The 20817-nt window shown below is 30.7% G+C and overlaps 2 protein-coding genes across 2 annotated transcripts in view; one reads left to right on the top strand and one right to left on the bottom strand.

The window, feature by feature from the left end:
* LOC142336126 (uncharacterized) overlaps positions 1-20817 on the top strand; it is a 98485-nt gene that overhangs the window by 20167 nt on the left and 57501 nt on the right. The window lies entirely within an intron of this gene.
* LOC142336974 (uncharacterized) lies at positions 18268-18846 on the bottom strand. Its single transcript, XM_075385975.1, has 2 exons — positions 18804-18846; positions 18268-18742 (listed from the first exon to the last, which is right to left on the bottom strand). The coding sequence occupies exon 2, from the start codon at positions 18735-18737 to the stop codon at positions 18315-18317; it is 423 nt and encodes a 140-aa protein (XP_075242090.1). The 5' UTR covers positions 18738-18742; positions 18804-18846; the 3' UTR covers positions 18268-18314.

The following is a 20817-nucleotide window of genomic DNA, read 5'->3' as shown; positions in this document are numbered from 1 at the left end:
TGACCATATTGCTGCAAAACGAGGTCATATGTTTATGATGATTAAGATGAGTGATCTATTTCGTTGCGTAAATGATTTAGAAAAGATTATATATGGTTTAGGATTTAAACTAATAATAAAAATAAATAATAATGATAGAGCTCTATATAGAGTTAATGCTAATCCTGGTGCAGTTGCTAATGATGGTAATATAGAAATTAGAGATATATCATGGTGTGTACCTAGTTTTGATCCTAGTAATGATAATAGAATTATTGTGCAGAAGAAATTAAGTAAAAAGAATAATGTAGACTTTAGTTATTATGAAAGAAAGACATTTTATAAGAATGTGCCCAATGCTACTAGCTTCTTGTTTGATCTTGTCATGGAAAGTGGTATTGAAAGACCACAATGTATAATAGTTGGTTTTGAAAATAATAATCTTAATGAACAAGCTCATGATGCAAGTACATTTGATATAATGAATGTTACTGAATGTTTTTGTAAGATTGGTAGTGAGTTTTATCCCAAGGATAGAATGAATATTAATTATGGTACCTATAATTGTAATGAGGCTTTTAAAGAGATTGTTAGCTTTAATAAAGATTATAATGGGCTACCACATAATATAAAACCATATATAAATCATAGAACATTCAGAAGTAGTTATAGAATATATGTATTCGATACTAGATATCAAAGGGATCATATAGGACCACAAACAATACAACTTAATTTTAAATTTAGTGCTGCAGTTGCAGATGTTATATGTCATGCTTTAGTATTAACTAGAAAGGTTATTAGTGGGAATAGTGATGGTAATAAGATGGTTGACATAGTTTCCTGAAGAAACTAATCAGTGAAACTGCTTCGCAGATGACCGAAGGTCTATAATCTCATAGACATAGTCTTAGTTATAATTAAATCATAGTTATAATTAAGTCATAGTTATAATTATAACTATGGTCCTTGTCATTATTTCCTACTAGTCTTAACAAAACCCTTAAAATAAATAATATCTAATTTCTTTTTATTCTCTAGAGATAGACCCTTAGCTTAAAGCTTAATCGTACCCTTGGGCCTAACATTGGGCTTGGGCCTAGGCTTCGAGCTTCGCTCGCGGGTGGAACCCGTAGGCTTAGGCTTAATAACAACAAAAGGATTATACTTTTTAACTTCCATTATTTTTTATATATATAAATGAGTCTTTTAAATAAGTTCAAAACTAATTCATATTGTGTTGGTGGTAGACATTATAGTGGTACTAATAATATAAGTGGAGCTATCACTTCAAAGGGCACTAAAATGTTAAGTGGATCCTGCACTAAAAGTAGAAGGAATAAATCAATAACAGTATCTGATGCAACAATAGAAGCAGAGGGATTGAAAGATTTCTTTAAAAGTGTTGGTAGGGCTACAGTTAAATTTTTAAAGAAAGTTGCTAATAATCCAGTACGAGCATTAGAAATAGCAAGAAAAAAATAGGAAGTGCAGCTGCATCTAGAAGCCCTAGAGCTGCTTTATCAGCCACACCTGATTTAATTAAATTTGCAACTACTGGTGAAGGTATAAAAGTAGTACAAAAATGAAGAGGGTTATTCTTAGGTACTAAGAAAAGATAATTATTTGATTATGATTATGATTATATTATGTTTATGTAATGTTTATGATTATGATTATATTATATTTATGATTATGATTATGATTATGATTATATTTATATTATGTTTATGATTATCGATAAAAATTAATACTAATATCATTATTACTAATTACATTATTATAACTAAACACTAACAACTTTAGTTTAAAAAAACACTCAGCTTTTTTTCTTGTTCTTCTTTTAATCCTCATGTACCTTAACTAATTCATTATACTCATCACTATCTATTTTATTATCATTCATTGATTTAGTATATAGTCTATTAAACTTATCACTAAACTGTTTACTTAAAATATACATTTGTGAATACTTTATAATTTTATTTCTAATTTTAGTATTAATTGTTTTTGATAATGAACCACAAACAGTTGCTGTAGCAAAAGCTGTTGGTATAGAAAAAGGTAATCCTATACCTGTTAATGCAACTGATGTTGATTTTGCAGTTGTTGCTATAGATGATAATACTATTTCTGTTATCTCGGCTACGTTAATATAAATTTTATATCTACTTAACTTCTTATAGTTATTAGTTTCAGTTTCATAATAATTTCTAATATCCTTTATAATATTAATATTGTTGTTAAATTTATTATTAGCTTGAACCTTTTCGTTTATGTATTGTTCATTAACGGTTGACAAGTCGGGATATAGTAATCTCTCACTCGGTGCTGTTGGGTTAGTCATAGTTTCGGTTATTTTAATTAGTAAAAATTCTTTCTATTTCTCTCGTTATATCTTCTTGTATAAAACCGTAATGCATCTCAAGTCTTGCTTGCTCTTTTTTATCAACTAACTTACTTCTTAAAAGTGTAGCAATTATATATTGTACTATTGTCCTTTTATTTTTTAAAAGGGCTTCATCTATAAAAGATTTAGTCTTTTTATTAACTTCTTTAAATTCTTTTAGCCATGTATTAAACATTTCATCTAGTTGTATGTTAGTGATATTCTGATTAAACTTATCATTATCAAATTCTTGTTTTAATTGATTATATTTAGAGATAGTATCTGCAGCAACTTTAATACAAAACTTAACAGTATTTCTGACTTCATTTGTTGATTCAATAATGTCATTAATTACTTCATCATTAACTTGTGTTTCATTTAGTTGTAATGTTTTAGTTGTGACTTTATCAAATTCACCTTTTCTTAGTTCAGTTATGTTTCTGCGTAAAATGTCTATTTTATTAGAAGAGGATGATAATTTATTGTCACAATACTCTTTATTAACAACATCTTTTTCATCTATCGGAGGATGTAAATTTGTAATTTTATAGGTATCCTTCATATCAATATTATCATGATCTTCTAGGAATAACCCACAAGCCTTACTTAGTGTTAAGTTGTTTGTTGATGTTGATGTTGATTTATGTTTAGCTTGATTGAATCTACCCTTGTCATCTTTGTATTTGTTTACATATAATTAGAATAATAATTAGTCTTGTAATTAGAATTATAATTAGTCTTACAATTAGACTTAGACTTAGAATTATGAAAAGACTTAGGACCGCAGGTCAATATTTAATGATTCCAAAACCTTATTATTAGATTCAAAGTCAAACTCGGATTTTAATAATTCCTGTTCGTAATATTTACCTTCTATTATCTCACCATTAATATCTTCTATTTTATATGTTGGTGGTTGTGTTTTTAGAACTTCATTAACTTTAAGCAACTCTCTATTCCAATTAGAATTGTATCCCTTAGAGAAGATATTACGTTTGTCTGCATTTCTAACATAATCACCAGCTTTAAGTTTAGGTTGGGCGTAGCCAGGTTTACCCTTATTATTCTTAAAACTAAAAGTATATTTAATTTTATCAGGATTATTAGAAGCGTCAACTGGTGTCATATTAATTGTTGAGTGAATGTTATTGTTATATGTTACAACAGCATCATTTAATAGATTTACCCAATTACCATCGCCATTGATGAGCAAAGGTTTATTTATTATATGTAAAAATGTTCTATTAAATCTCTCTATGAATACAGCCTTTAAATCACTATAAGTAGAATATAGTTTTGTTTCATATTCTTTAACTAAGGATTTAAATGTTTTATTGTAAAACTCACTACCTCTATCTACCCATAACTCTTCTGGTTTTCTAGGTTCAGAGCCACCTTGTGGATGTTCACTTAATACTATTTTAAAACCATTAGTTATATATAAACCAGATTTATTTTTTAATGGAATAGCCTATGCATATTTTGTGAAAATATCTATAACAGTTAAAATAAACTTATAATTATAATTGTATTTACTTAGAGATGACTTATCAATTAAGTCAGCTGACCATGTTTCATCTTTATATAATGGTATTCTTCTTTGTCTTCTAAACTTTGTTATTTGAGGACTGAATACTTCTTTAGCTAATTGTTGTTGTTGTTGTTGTTTTCCACATTTTTTATGGACGTAGTCATGGTTTCACCTATCAACGAAGTTGTGAGCTTGCTCATTTACCATAGTTAAAAACAAAATTATCTAGTTGCTCTTGATTAATAATTTTCATAGATAATAGTTGCTTAGATATATCTAGCATTTCATCATATAATCCATCATGACCAGCTTTTGCTTCTAGTATTAATAATTCTAGTCTTTCTATTAAACTATTTGGGTCTGGGTCGCTATTTAATCCCCTACCATATACATCATCTTTTATCCCTATTATACGTTTTATTGTTCTATATCTAGCGCTTTTCTTATCCCCTTTTCCTAAATCATATCTAATATCCTTTAAAAACCTTTTAATTTTGTTTTCACCTTCCTCTAATTCACAATGTTTTATATTAGGGTTAGTAAGAAAGTTCATAAACTCATCTGACAATTCATATATATTTTCCGTAACTATAAATGCATTTCCTTGGTAAATTAGTTTAACACCCTTCATTTCAAGTTCACCAATATTTAAATTTCCGAACTTTAACTTTAATTGAGGGTTATATTGAACCAACATTAAAATAATAATTTGAGCTGTGTCTTTATCTTTTAAAAGTCCTGTTTTATCTCAATCTTCCTCTACAGCTTTGCCATTGGACTTCATTAAAGCTTCATTAAACTGGAGGCCAGCTTGCTGGATCATCTTAGTTTGTTAATCTAACTCTTGATTTTGCCAATCTCTTGCTCTCAATGTTTGTTCACCTAATGCTAGATTCCGTTCAGTGTTTGCATTTAGTGTTTTAGTTAAAGGATCAAATAACTCTTCTATTTCTCCATAATATTCTTGCTGTTTTAATATATCTTCTAATCTATGCTTTCTGTTTAGTTTTTCTAGATAGTTTAATTCTATAAGTTCATCTAGCTTAGTCATTTTATATGTATTGAAAAATTATAATAAGAGTAAAAAATGGATAATGAAAATTCTATTGATGAAAACTACTCTGAGTTAAAAATAATGTTTAGCTTGTGGAAAACAATATCGGACTTTGAAAGATTTTATAAACCATGCTAAGGATCCCTGGCATGATGAATTAATAATTTCAAGTTATTCTAATTACATAGACGAAAGGGAAACCAGTAAAATAATAAAATTTATAGATTATAACAAAAACAAATTAACTAGAGGAAATAGTGATTTGGAAATAACTTTCGGAGGGATAATGATCTAAAATGTACTAACTACTTAACCAGGAGATGCAATTGATCATTTTATAAAAAGGAAGTATAGAATATTATTAACCAGTTTTTATTAAGATTATAAATCGGGGAGAACCTGCTTGACAGATAGTGAAACTGCTTTGCAGATCATTATCTAATCTAATAGCGGCTTCAATTAACTTTCTATCATCATTAATGGTTAGTTCTAGAATATTACTAACCAGTTGTTCTTTAATTAAATTTAATGATGCTTGGCTTGCCATGGATGAAGTCCGTTCACAGATTTTATTTACTAAATCTCTTTTGAATAGATATAGATTCTTATCATGAGGATAACTTTTTATATTGTTTACATAAAACCTTTTATCATCAAATATATTTAAACTAATCTTACTTGTTTTTGTTGTTGTCATGTTATCACAAACTTTTTGTATTCTGCATTCATCTACTGTTCTCTGTGTATTATTCATTAATGCATCATAATAATCTATGTGCCTAGCATTAATATGCTTCTTTACTCCTTTTTCTTTAGTGATTTTAGGATAATTTTTGAAGCTATATGTTTTGGGGGACAATGCAATAAATTCCTCTTTAATCCTACTCCCCAGCTCGTGCTTAAACTTGCCGGGGACTATTTTAACTTTAACTTTATCAGGATTATTAGAAGCGTCAACTGGTGTCATATTAATTGTTTAGTGAATGTTATTGTTATATGTTACAACAGCATCATTTAATATATTTACCAAATTACCATCGCCATTGATGAACATAGGTTTATTTATTATATGTAATAAAGTTCTATTAAATCTGTCTATGAATACAGCCTTTAAATCACTATAAGTAGAATATAGTTTTGTTTCATATTTTTTAAGTAAAGATTTAAATGTTTTATTGTATAACTCACTACCTCTATCTACCCATAATTTTTCTGGTTTTCTATGTTCAGAGCCACCTTGTGGATGTTCACTTAATACTATTTTAAAACCATTAGTTATATATAAACCAGATTTATTCTTTAATGGAATAGCCCATGCATATTTTGTGAATATATCTATAACAGTTAAAATAAACTTATAATTATTATTGTATTTACTTAGAGATGACTTATCATTTAAATCAGCTGACCATGTTTCCTCTTTATATAATGGTATTGTTCTTTGTCTTCTAAACTTTGTTATTTGAGGACTGAATACTTGTTTAGCTATTAGTTGTTGTTGTTGTTGTTGTTTTTCCACATTTTTTATGGACGTAGTCATGGTTTCACCTATCAACGAAGTTGTGAGCTTGCTCATTTACCATAGTTAAAAACAAAATTATCTAGTTGCTCTTGATTAATAAAATTCATAGATAATAGTTGCTGAGATATATCTAGCATTTCATCATATAATCCATCATGACCAGCTTCTGTTTCTAGTATCAGTAATTCTAGTCTTTCTATTAAACTATTTGGGTCGGGGTTGCTATTTAATCCCCTACCATATTCATCATCGTTTATCCCTATTATACGTTTTATTGTTCTACATCTAGCGCTTTTCATATCCCCTTTTCCTAAATCATATCTAATATCCTTTAAAAACCTTTTAATTTTGTTTTCAACTTCCTCGATTTCACAATGTATTATATTAGAGTTAGTAATAAAGTTTATAAACTCATCTGACAATTCATATATATTTTCGGTAACTATAAATGCATTTTCTTGGTAAATTAGTTTAACACCGTATATTTCAAATTCACCAATATTTAAATTTCCGAACTTTAACTTTAATTGAGGGTTAGATTGAACCGACATTAAATTAATAATTTGAGCTGTGTCTTTATCTACTAAAATTCTTGGTTTATCTCGATCTTCCTCTACAGCTTTGCCATTGGACTTCATTAAAGCTTCATTAAACTGGAAGCCAGCTTGCTGGATCATCTTAGTTTGTTTATCTAACTCATGATTTAGCCAATCTATTGCTCTCAATGTTTGTTCACCTAATGCTAGATTCCGTTCAGTGTTTGCATTTAGTGTTTTAGTTAAAGGATCAAATAACTCTTCTATTTCTCCATAATATTCTTGTTGTTTTAATTTATCTTCTAATCTATTCTTTCTGTTTAGTTTTTCTAGATAGTTTAATTCTATAAGTTCATCTAGCTTAGTCATTTTATATGTATTGAAAAATTATAATAAGAGTAAAAAATGGATAATGAAAATTCTATTGATGAAAACTACTCTGAGTTAAAAAAATGTTTAGCTTGTGGAAAACATTATCGGACTATGAAAGAGTTTATAAACCTTGCTAAGGATCCCTGGCATGATGAATTAATAATTTCAATTTATTCTAATTATATAGACGAAAAGGAAATCAGTAAAATAATAAAATTTATAGAATATAACAAAAACAAATTAACTAGAGGAAATATTGATTTGGAAATAACTTTCGGAGGGATAATGATCTATAATGTACTAACTACTAAACCAGGAGATGCAATTGATCATTTTATAAAAGGAAGTATAGAATATTATTAACCAGTTTTTATTAAGATTCTAAATCAGGGAGAACCTGCTTCACAGATAGTGGAACTGCTTTGCAGATCATATATAATCTAATAGCGGCTTCGATTAACTTTCTATCCTCATTAATGGTTAGTTCTAGAAAATTATTAACCAGTTGTTCTTTGTTTAAATTTAATGATGCTTGGCTTGCAATGGATGAAGTCCGTTCATAGAATTTATGCCATTTCAAATATAAGTCTATATTTAAGTCCATATGCTCATCACTAACTTTACCTTCACTATAACTTAATACGAAACTTTCCGTATCCGTATAGTGAAGTGTTAGATCTTTGAGGGATGGTTGAAGAATATTATAGATTACATCAAACATATGTAATTTGCTAAGTTCGAGTATTGTTACTCCTGCATATACAGGTGAGCTACATTCTATTTTTTCTTTATATATTCTATTTGGCTCTAATCTCTATATCTAGTTATATTCTTAAATGTTGGTTTACTTACATTTTTCATTATCTTTTCTTCATCATGCAGGAACTTACTTTGAAAGAAGTGTAGAGGATTCATGCACATTGTTCCATATAATGAGTTATTCATTAATTTCCTTACATCTTTTTCTGCTGCAGTTTTAGCTGTTGCTCTTTTATTTGTATTGTTTTGTGTATAATCTCTACATATATAATCTTGTTTAAAATTAATTACTCTATGTATTTTTGTTACTTTTACTCCCATCTTAAAATAGAACTTTAAAATCCTATAAAGAACCATATATTCTGTTTTAATGTTTTGATCTAAGGTTAATTTCTCTGATCTTGCCTTGCCTCCATGTCTTTCTCTGTAACCTAATTCATTATCATTTATCCTTCTCTTATTAGGCATTAGTGCTAACTGCTCTGTTCTCTCTTTACATTCATTAGTATAATCAATATCAAAAACTATATATTAACCATGATCGCTATCATCTGGAGTATTTAATATAGTATCAAGAGTAGTAGTAGTAGTAGTAGTAGTAGTAGTAGTAGTAGTAGTAGACTGGAAGTCCTTATAAGGTAGCTTTTGCATCATTGTATAGCCGTATAGGTTGTTTGCATCAATGTACCATATGGTCTTACCATCACTGTTATCTATATATCTATCACCCATTATTCCACATATACCACCTCTCTTTGCTCCAACAAAATCATTTAGCATTTGTTTATTTTGCAATGTATCTAATGTAACACCACTTGACATTAACCAACAATCAAAACTATAACCTGGTAGACTAACGTAATGAAGTGGATTGAGCTTGAATTCTTTCATGCTTAGTTTAACATATTCATTCATGCAATAGTCTAATATTTCGACATCATTCTGTAAATACTCTATAGTTAGATCTCTACCGGTTTTATGACCGGTAGAGATCTATAGTTAGATCTCTACCGGTGTTTTCATTATTAAAGTTATCTACTTCTTCTTGTGTTGGTAATTTATTATGTAGTGAGGATTTGAAGTCTTCTATTATTAGATTACCTATAACTTCTTGGTAGGTAGCTTTGCTACCCTTGGTAGTGGAACTACCATATTACTTTGTCGTGGTTCCTCAGGTAGCTTTGCTACTATACGACTCTAAACCAAAGTATTCATATGGATATAATGTTTTATTTTTACACCCGTATATTTTTGCCATTTGATCTAGAGGCATAGCTAGGAAGTTATAACTATCTAAGAATTTAAGACAACCAATGCTAAACATCTTAGACATACCAGCAGCTAGTGGTATGTTATCTACTTTTCTTTTATCATTATTCTCTTTGAAGAGTTCACTGTATAGTAGGTTGAAGTCATAGCCAGAGCCATTATGGAATATTACTGGAATGAAGTTTTGTTGTTTGTATCTTAGATTACATATTTTACATGCAGGTCCTCTATATATACCAGTTTCATGACAATGATCTCTTACTTTATTAATACATGTTTTGCTGCAGATACGACAGGTGTTATTGGTTTCATGATATAATTTATCTTCTTCTGTGAATATCATTTGTCTGCTGCGCTTGAAGTTATTCTCAGTTTCTATTTCTAATAGATCTCTAGCAAAACTTTTGATGCAGCCTATACCGAAGTAGTGCTTGAAGTTACCTTGCCAGGTGTAACCCACAGCTATTGGAATATGTTCAGCTATTACATATTTACAATCATAAGTTGAGACTTCAACAATGCAACATTCTATATCATCAGTTATAATATTTTTTTATATTCTGACGTTTGTGTTCATTTATAAAAGTAATATGTTTTTTCTTAGGACAAACAATCTCTGGTTTGAATGAGTTGTTGCATTCGTGTTTATCATATTTAATTTGTGAGTTAAACCAATAGGTACACCTATCACAATAATAATATTTAATGTTGTTTTTATTTGGTCGTTCTAACAGGGTTTCTATATTTTTTATTAGGTCACAGTGTTCTATTTGACCATTACTCCAAACTAGTATTCTTACATCTTTTCTATCTTTTTTAAAATCATCCACTTGTTTAAACAATTCTATTTTGCCCCCACCACAAGGTGTGTATACCCAAATATTAATATTATACGATTTCTGTATTCCTCTTATATAAGCAAAATCGTCTTCATAATGCTGTCTTGGTTCAATTAGTTTATCTACATATTTACATTCTCGAGTTGCATGGTGTGGGGTGGGATGTAGCCAAGCAGTTATAGTTAGTTGTAAGCAATTGTATTTATAACTACGTATATTTAATATCAATTTAGAGTTTTTGAGATCAGGAGGTAAATCTATATAACTACCAATAGGTGCTTTAGTTGGTTCAATGTTTAACTGAATACTTTTTATTCCAAGAAATTCAAAATCATAACCATAAAATTCATATATTTCCTTTTCGAATTCTAGCCACCGATTGATGTCACCATATTCATATATTGCATTATTATTAATATAATCAGTATTGAAGAATATTTTAGTAGTTTTAACTTCTTCTTTGGTTCTCTTCTTATAATCACATTCAGCCGTGATCTTATATTTAAAACTCTTAACTTTAAGAAACTCTTAACAGTTTTAATTTCTTCTAAAGAGTAATTAGTTGCTTCATCTATATCTTCAATGTAATTCCAACCTTTATCTGTAATATAAAACTCTCTCATGTTCTGACTGGAATTTATATCGAAGTCTTCTGTGTTTTCTAGATACTTACGATTATGACAATATGAGCGAGTAGTTAGAGCTATTTTATTCCTAAATTCTTCATGACATTCATTACATTCATACTTAAATCTGGTGGAGATAAAGTCTTCAGTTTTAGTTTTATTTTTGTTGGCTGGTTTAGTTTTAATAATATAATCATCTTCATCCGAATTATACACCCTCTCAGAGATTTCTTTTTCTTCTTCAGACTCAAACATTTTCTCCAATAGTTCCTTATGTTTGAGATCGTATGATTGATGCCTGTATAAACCCTTCCTTGATTCAAAGGATAGATTACAGACATCGCAGAAGTTCATGACATTAGTTTTAGTTGATTGGGACATGATGTATTTATTTAGGGTATTAATCAAAAAATAATATTTCGAAAAATGAAAATGAAATTCAAAAAGTGTATAAATAAACCTTGGAAAGAATGTTGTAATACTTGTAAAGAATTAGAATAATCTTGTTATGTATGTAAAAATATGGTTAAAGTGAAAGATTATACAGAACATTTGGAATATCATTATTCTGATCCTGATCAATATCTAACATGTAGTATGTGTAATGTTTATAAACATATATCATTATATAGATTTAGAAATAAGAAATGTAGACTATGTATTTATCTTCATAGATATAGATATGGTCAAACTAGAATTCAATTCAGAGAGCATGTTTATAAGTATAATATTCAAAAAGACACAGAAAAACACTAATCACTGTGATTCCACCGCTCTCAGTGTTTTTGACTGTGCTCTTTTTGTTCGTCTTCTTTCATATTTAGCAACCACTAATAGTACAAGAAGTCAACAAGCTTGGTTTAACATCGCATTACACATCAGTGAAACTGCTTCGCAGATCGAATGAAAAGTGCATGTTATGCTAAAATGCCCGCCACCATTGACAAAGAAAGCCACCACCACTAACAGAATGAAATCAAACAAGTGAAAATTTCGAATATATGATGCCCTTAAAAATTAGCTAGTAAGATGAGTATTTATTAAAATTTTTATTTAATTCTTAATAAATTATACAAAGATTTCAATTTAATAGAAGGATTTAAATATTACTTTTCTTTCAAACAGGTGATTACTTGGGAAAGGATAACTAATTTTAAGTTAAAAATCATGTCAGAATATTCTAGAAAAAAGAATGTTCTAGAATAATTCTCCGTGAGGGGACCTTTATTCTCCACGGCACTTTTTGGCTATTCATCATGAGTTTCACTTCACTACAAAAACTAGCGAAAAATTTTAAACAATTTTCGTCATTTGACGGGACTTTTATAACTGGAGCTTTATCCTGCACTTCTTTATCTGAAGAAAATATAAACGAGTTGACTAATTTAACAACTCAAATGATTACATTTTGTTAGGAGAACAAATGTATACCCGACAACACCGTCGAACTTGACAGTGAGACAGGAAAACGAACTAAAACAGAACTCTTCCAGTTATTCCTCTCCAAATTCAAGAAGAACCTACTAAGTTACGAGCGTCAGGAAACACTGGAAAAGTTTGAATTGAATGTGCCGGAATATTTATCTTTCCACAATAAACTCAGGACTTCATTCAATATTGGTGAATTTGAGTCTTATCTCACCACAGAGGATACATATGGGGGAAAGTGAAACAAAATCATCAAGAAAACAATAAGGATATTCCCTGGAAAAAACTACTGAACGATAAAGGATATTCTTACTCTACTATCCAGAGTTATATCAACTTCTCTCAAGCGTGTGAAAGCTATCCCAGGATCCTAGCCTCAACAGACTACTACTCAGAATGGCAAAAATTCCTTACAATGTTTTTGGCAGAAGTTCAGACAATTAAGAGTTCAGTCAGCTTAATAATTAAAATTAAAAGTGTTCAAACATTCTGTAGTTGCACCCTCCCCCACAGTTGCCATTAAGAAAGGTCGAGCAGTACTGCCGTAGCGTGGTTATGGCGAGTCAACCTTTTAACAAGACCTCTCAAGACTCGGCTCAAAAAAATGTACCCTGGTACATAGAATCACTCAGTTAAACATCATAGATCAATCGTCTCCAAGGGTAAAGTCAAAATTTTAAAGAAAATTGCTTCTTATTATCAATTTCTAAGCAATTTTGAGTTATTTTCAGTCCATCCGATTCTATTGAAAAAAACTTTGTGAGATGATTAACCTGATTTATTTCAATATAGTTTGGAATATTAGATATGAAATTAGGCTTAAAACTAGCTTGAGAACTTTTGGATATTAGTGTATGAAATGCATAAATCATACTAGCTATGTACATTTTGTACACAAAATTGTGCATGTAATATGTATTTATAGTGGTGAAGTTAGTAGTGGATAAAACAAGGATTCCAACAAACAGTAAAATTTGGCCCGATTCGACATGCGCGATTAGCGTTAGGAGAAAGGGACAAATTTTAATGATGGTTGGAATCCTTGTTTTATCCAGTACTTCTGAAAGTCTATCTTACATTTCATTACTCACGCCAAATGTAAGCAAGTCTAAATAAAAAACATTTATATTTTTGGAAACAAGTATTGTCAAAATAATTTCAGAAACTCGACATAAAGTTTAGACTCTAAAACAATAATCTCAATTAAAGCTCATCGGGGAGTCAATAACACCTGCCTGTAATGCAACTACAGAATAAGACAACCAAAAATTCAAAATTCAGAAAGTTACTGATATTTCAAAGCTATCATGTGGTATCAAAGGTGTTGAAAACGATGAATATCAAACGCCAACCTTAGTTTGATTAAATTGTACTGTATCACGGACCAAATCAAATCATTCCTTAGTGAGATTAACTGAAAGCAAAAGCAAACGACCAAAAAAAGGATGAAACTAAAAAAACACAGAATTTTTTTTGATAGTTATCGTAAAAGACGTTCAAAACGTCAGATGTAAACTGCAGCAATTATTTTCAGTCATTTATGACTAATGAGAGAGCGCATAAGACCATGGTTAGACGCTTAAATCTTTAGGAAATTTTTGTGACACGAAGAATAGTATCTAAGCAAAGTGATATTTAATCTATTTTTTTCAAGATTTCAACAAATGCAAATATGCAGCATTACAAAGCTTGTATCAGCTCGGAAAAGCACGTAAAAATATTCTCTCTCAACAACGGAAAATTTTTTCCAACGATTTAAAAAATGCAAATTGTGCAAAACTGTTCGTTTTATGTTCTTTTTATCAGCATGACTAAAGTCATCTTTTTTTAATTTCTCGTTGACAACAAAAAGACAAAAATTGTGAGGAAAAACAGTGACCCAATTGATTACTATTTCTCAAAAATGTTCTTTAAATTGAAAAATTACAGGAAAAACCAGAAATAGCTCCGATCAGCTATTACTACGCTATCGCTATCGTCGCCAGTAAAATCATCTATTAGGTTAATTAAAAACTGCAAACGAAGCGTGAAGGGTCAAGAACGTGAAAAATATGTGAACCTAGTTTTGTCTTTCAGAAATTGAGATCGAGATGTTAAGAAATGAAAATTTCTTCAACAGTTGATTAAGTTTTTCAAGAACTGTTCGTTGAGTTCTTGATACCCACCCCACGTTATCATTTCCTAACACGAAAATTTTAATGAATTTATCCTCAAATAAAGAACAAAATGAATAAAAATGAATCCCATTGTGTGCGTTACGTTGGTACACATGGTTGCCACCGCCTTTACTTGAGTTTTTATTTAAGTTACAAGCTAGCTAGGGATTTTCTGTAACATACATCAATTCTAGGGTATTTGATCTCATGATTTTAGGCGTCAAAAATGCGCGTTGACTTTTAAAGACAAAATGACGTCAAAAAATTGATTTCCAAATTCTCGTTTTTATTGCGTTTTAATGTAGAAATTTAACGTTCTAATTTGATACGAAGATGACTAATTTGCGTTTGCATAAATAGCATATGTGGCTGAATCCCAATGGAGCGAAGTCTTAAAAGACTCAATGACATAGGAAATTTCTGGGAAAAGAATGATTTTTTTCTTTTTAATTTCTGAGATACAGAACACGATGCGATAAATAGGTCATCTGTACCCTTTAATTTTGATTTCTGGACATGAAAAAATCTATCAAATTTCCCTCATAGAAGTTCATTTTGATTGACCTGAGTATGAGCAGCTCTTAGAGTTGATCATTAGTTCAAAAAAGTTGAATTGTTTATGCTAAAATCTTTAAAAAATGAGTCGTCCAAACAAACTTCTCTTTAACTAAATTAGTAGAATTTTGGAAGCTCAGTGAATCAGCTAACGACGCAACCATAGCAGCATTTACATTTTTAAGTGGAGCTCCATCTTCTTTTTCTGTAACTTCCAAAATTGGTTCAAAAGGACTCAAGATATTGTTAGATGAAATGTGCAGCTATGTGAAACAATTTCTCCGAGTTTTAGTTCTCAATTTTTAATTCAATTCACTGGTCTTGCAAATAACCTTGTTTTCATTGTATACATCTATTATTTCGTAACAAGAATGACAAAATTTTTAAAATAAAAATTTTCAGACGAGTGTTTTCCAGATTTCTCAATTATAAAAAAAACTTACGAAAGGCCTAATTTTTAAAAAATGTGAGAAATACTATTTGAAACTAGCTACAAAAACCGACTCTGGACAGTGGTTATTAATTTAAAAAATTCGAACATTTTTCGCGTACTCAAACATTTTTGATTGATTTTCCATTAATTTGAGTTTATCGAATTGCTAATCTGTGAAACGGTGGGCCATGGCCACGAACAGTTTAAATAATGGAAAATTAGACAAAAACTCAACGACAATTATGGGAAAAATATTTGAAATGTTTGCGAATGGATCATACAGAAGGTTTTTGAAAAATTGTCCGCAAGTAAAAAAAAAGACCAGTCAATAAACAGACTGTCAGACAGGACAACAGGAAGCACTACAAAACGGAACATGAAATTTGTTCTCCATTTTCAATCTAGTTTATTGTCGTGGCAGTATAACCCTGTTTCGATTGTAGAAATCAAAAAAAATTTATAGAAAATGACAAAAAATTTTAAAGATTTTCAGACAATCGTTTTACAGATTTCTTAATTATTGAAAAAGTTTAAGAAAAACTTAATTTTTAAGAAAAATGCGAAATCCTATTTGAAACCAGCTACCAAAAATGGACTTCGAACAGTGGTTATTTTAAAAGGTTTGAAAAATTTTTCGCATAAATTAACAATTTTGATTAATCGAAATGCTATTCTGTAAAATGTTAAGCCATAGCCACAAAAAAAATACAATAATCCAAAATCAGACAAAAACTCAGAAACAATTACAAAAAAACGTATTTGAAAACCCATCCTTGTATCTTATCAACCAAAGATATGCAATAATGTCTATCTTTAAGAAAAAAGTGGTCACCAATTGTCATGCAGATGAAGCTCAGACATTGCGATGAGTTTCATCGCCTCTCTTTATACTCAATTGGGAGAAACGTTAAAATTTGGCCTGTCTATTTTCCCGATCTTGAAAACTTTGTGCAGAAATTTGTCGAAAATCTTTAGGTGTAGAAATCTCGAAAAAGCCTCTCCAATGATTTGCGTTACAGCGTTTTTCCTTCTTGCAAAACAATGATCGACACAATCTAATTAGAACGTTTCGTAGGCGCCCATTTTATATTTAGATTTTCTAGCTCCTATTTTGTGTAGTGCTCAAATGATTATAAGGATGCATAAAAAGCATATATTTCAATCCCGAATTCATAGAAGAGGGATAATTTTGGGCATTTGAGCTCTAAGTATGTTACTACCCGAGTCAATAAGGAACGTTATCCGCTAAGACTCTTGTGAGACTTCGTGTATGATAATGCAACAGCTTGCAAGAGTCTTGCAGTAGTCTTAGCAGATAACTATCCATCTTATAGTGCAAATGAAAGCATGCGTAAGAAGAATAACACACGGCTAACTTTCAAAATTATGTGATCTGTTACAATCTGAATTATAGTTTAAAGTTTACATTACGAGCGTCTACCGGTACCAAAAGCAACTTGTCACATAGAATGTGACTGACACTTCCTCTCGTAATTTGACGCCCAATGTGGAAAGCGCTTAATTCTCATGTTAAACGTTTTTGACAGGCAATTAAATAGCCTGAAAAGGAAAATACTTCCAAATAAAGTGATAACCAGTTAGATTCGGCGGCAATGGCATTTCACAAAAAAATCAACCCGTCTTGAAATGAAGCAAAGTGTAACGACAGAAAAGACTAACCCAGACTTGAGTCTCAGAGCATTTAGCGCTAAACCAGCACATTTCAAGAGTAAAAAAACTTAACTCAGTTCGGAAACATTGCATCTCCAGAATACTTTAAGTTTATTTATGTTCAGTTTTTCTGCATTATGATTATAATGAGGTCATAGAGTTCGTCCAGGCTAAACTTATCCTGTATAGTCTGAAAATTACTCATACCCCAAAAATAAGTCCGAGCAGAACAATTTCATAATTTTGTAGCTTATAATTCGTAATTACTATAGCAGTATACTACAAACTCTTCTTACTTAAGCTAGTTTGTAGGCAGTTACTACAAGGCCCATATAGCTGAGTGGTGACAACTTGCTACGCAAATTGGCGAATTGAATGTTACAAGTACCCACGCGGATGTTGGAATCGCATATAAAGAAAATTTTGTTGGCGGGAGCTAAACTGAACATTTTGTTTTTATGCAATAAATTTTACTCAAAAATTAAGACTAGCCAATGTAATCTGGAACTACCGGCCATCCAGAAAAACAGAATCTCTCTAGACTGGTTCAGTGCTGATTTGCTCTGCCGCCAACCTGTGAGAAGACACTTTAATCAACCTTGATTACTGAAATGAGTAATCTGTGTCAGGACAATTTACCAAATTCCATTTTACCCAATGCCATTATACCCAATGCCATGTCACCCATTCTGCCAATTTATCCAATGCCATTTTACCCAATGCCAACATACCCAATTTACTTTATTGTGAATATTACCAGAACAACTATTCAGTCGACTATATAATTAAATGGCCCGTGGGACTTGATATAAAACTATCACAACCAAACATGGGACTATATTGTCCAAATAAATATTTTAAAACATCCTTGTAACACCAACTGCTAGATTCTAATCTGACAATTGAACGAAAAGATCAAAGAGCACGGGGTATGTTGGTATTGGGTAAAATGGAATTGGGTAAATTGTTTGCGGCGGAAAGTAGATTCCACTTTTCAACTTCCAGCGACTGAAATTCGATGTAAGGCACGGCCTTTTCTTCCGCAAAGTTTGTGTGAATGTTTCATACGTACAGTGTATTAAGATTGAAAAAGTGAACTCTGGTTACAAAAGTAAGTAAATTTACTCAAAAATTTGGTAGTGGTAGACGCCTGTAATGCAGTTCATATTAAGTTGTAAAACCAACAGAGACCTGTTTACTTATTCAACCATCCAAAGTATCTATCGAAGCTCGTAAAGTCCAGGAAATAAACCCAGGTCCAATCTGTATTGTTTTCCAATATTTTTGCAATCGTAATTGCAACTGCAAGCAGAATGTTCAAATACGTACAAGCAGTGACAAATAACCCCAGAGCCAGATACTGGTTACGTTCTTTCTTTCGAGCCTTTCGCTCTTCTTCGAAGAAATGGTTCATGTCTTTTGCCCACGCCGCGCTCTTCCGTTTCAAAAGCAAGGGTTTCAGTCTGGGTTTGGAGAATGTTGGAGCAGTCGGCATTGATAGAGAAACAGGGTTTTCTTTCGGAACCACTTCTAATGCTGACTCGCTATCTGAGTAGCTAGAATCCGATAAGGAAGATTTCCTTTCAAGCTGCAACCCGACGATGTTCAAGGCACTCATCGTAGCTAAAACATTATTCTGTAAAATTGGGTAGGTGTTAAAACACAAGGCAATAAATTTTTGTACCTCCGGCATTGGAACGGACTAAGCTGGTGAGTTATGCTAGTACTAATGATCCAAAAACAATAATTCCAATATCGCTCAAATTTGCCAATGAGCAAAAACGCAAATAATTGCAGCAGAGGTCAAGCAGAGGTCAAGTGAAACTATGTGTTGAAGTAGAAGAAAAAATTTCATTGGAGAAATAACAATGGACTTTTCAAATTGAAAATTTGCGTTAGCAACCACCTGCGTGTCACGGTAATTTTGATTTAATTTTGATCTCTATAAATTCAATTTAAACATGATATTTCATATTAACTAAAAAAATATTTGATTTAAAATGTTCTTCGTACATTTTTTTCCTGTATAAAACGTTCGGTCTAATGCAAACCGCGTACTTGATTCAATAAGAAGATCTTGACGATGTCATAGCTAAAAGTCAACCATTGCAAAAACAATAATTCTCTATTTCTGAGAGCTACTCAGCACGGCGGCCAATTCCCACAGCTCACAAATTACAATTCAGAATTAAGTTCAGATGCATTTTTGTAAATGAGACAAAAACCTGCATTATCAAAGCAGAGCTCGCATGATAGTTTGGTTCAATTTTAATAGAGAATTAACTCACATTAACACACTAAAAAACTTGTTGCTTATAAGTGTTCGTTACCGAAGTAATTGTGCACCAAAGGAGGAGAGAGAAAACTTTCAAAAAAATTGCTCATTTTTGAAAATAATTGGTGTATTCATTTCAAAAATTGCTTTAATCTCTAACCACTATACAAATGAAACAATAACACATTAGAGAACCTATGATTGCTGACAATAAGGAGAGTAAGAGACATGACAAACGACAAAATCATTTAAAAACAATAATCCTTGCTTACAAACAAAACTATTTGTCTATTTTAAAAAAAAAACTTAATGAAAAGCTCTAAATAGCATCCGATAAAAACTCAACGAAACTTGCAAAAAATTTGCAGTGTACTAGATAATAAATCTGACTGTCTTTATTGAGAATAAACAACAAAAGTAAAAAAAATGGGCAAAATTAGAAAATACGTTTCCTCTTTTTGAAAAAAAAAGCAAATACAAAGTCATTAGCTATCAACTGAAATCTAAAAATACCTTCAAACAAAACCAATGAGACCAGTCGTTATCCAGAATGCCATACAACAGCAAAAAAAACATATACAGGTAAAAAAATCATAAACAAATCAATTTTTTGTGGAAACGGTTCCGCTGCCTACAAAGTCAATCTATTCACTATGATAACAAAAATAACCTAATGCGTCTTCTTTCAACGCCAGAAGGCCATATGCTGCTTGTAATTAAGGTGCAATTATTTTATGATTGGAAAAAAAACAGCAAAAGATAACCTCAAAAATTGGAATTTGACAATAAATTTTATAAAAAATTGAAAAAAACCTTTAATAACAACGCAAAAACCATTATTTAAATAACGAAAAAGCAATGAAGACCAATTTACAATTAATTTGACAAAGAATACGATCTTTTTTACTGAGACTGCGCTAAATGTCGGCCAAAAAATGGTTTAAAGAACTAAATCTCACAAAAACTTTATTTTTTGCAAACAATTTTCTTAAAACCTAAAGACAACCGTGAGCTTTCAAAGAAAAAAATATAAAGAGATCACCTTTTTATGGGTTAGAAAAACCATTGGATAGGCCAATATTGAGAATTAGTCGAACGACTACAGATATACAAGGATTAAAAGCAGAACTCACAGACAATTTCATTACAAATTTCATAAACAATTTTGCACAAACGGTGTCGAAGCCAAAACACTATCTGTTTTCCACTGATATTGTCAAGTCTGTTCAGTGGCACTCATTTGCAAGTGTTTTGAACTGTTGAAATCATTCTGTGCTCTCTCTAACATATACGAAAGAGAACAGAAAAAGCAGTTCTACAGTGATCAATTACAGACCGAATAATTTGACTAGAAATTTCTACAATAATAACAAAATTCTCGTTCTTGCGGCTTCTGCATTAAAATTTTTTTCTTAAAAAATGT

The sequence above is a fragment of the Convolutriloba macropyga genome, chromosome 3 (assembly GCF_964194025.1).
Source record: "Convolutriloba macropyga chromosome 3, txConMacr16.3, whole genome shotgun sequence".
Lineage (NCBI taxonomy): Eukaryota > Metazoa > Xenacoelomorpha > Acoela > Convolutidae > Convolutriloba > Convolutriloba macropyga.
Note: the sequence above shows the minus strand (reverse complement) of the source record. Positions and strands in the feature narration are given on the sequence as shown.

Excerpts from the sequence above, each read along its gene's own strand:
- LOC142336974 (XM_075385975.1), bottom strand. The coding sequence starts at position 18,737 with ATGAGTGCCTTGAACATCGTCGGGTTGCAGCTTGAAAGGAAATCTTCC.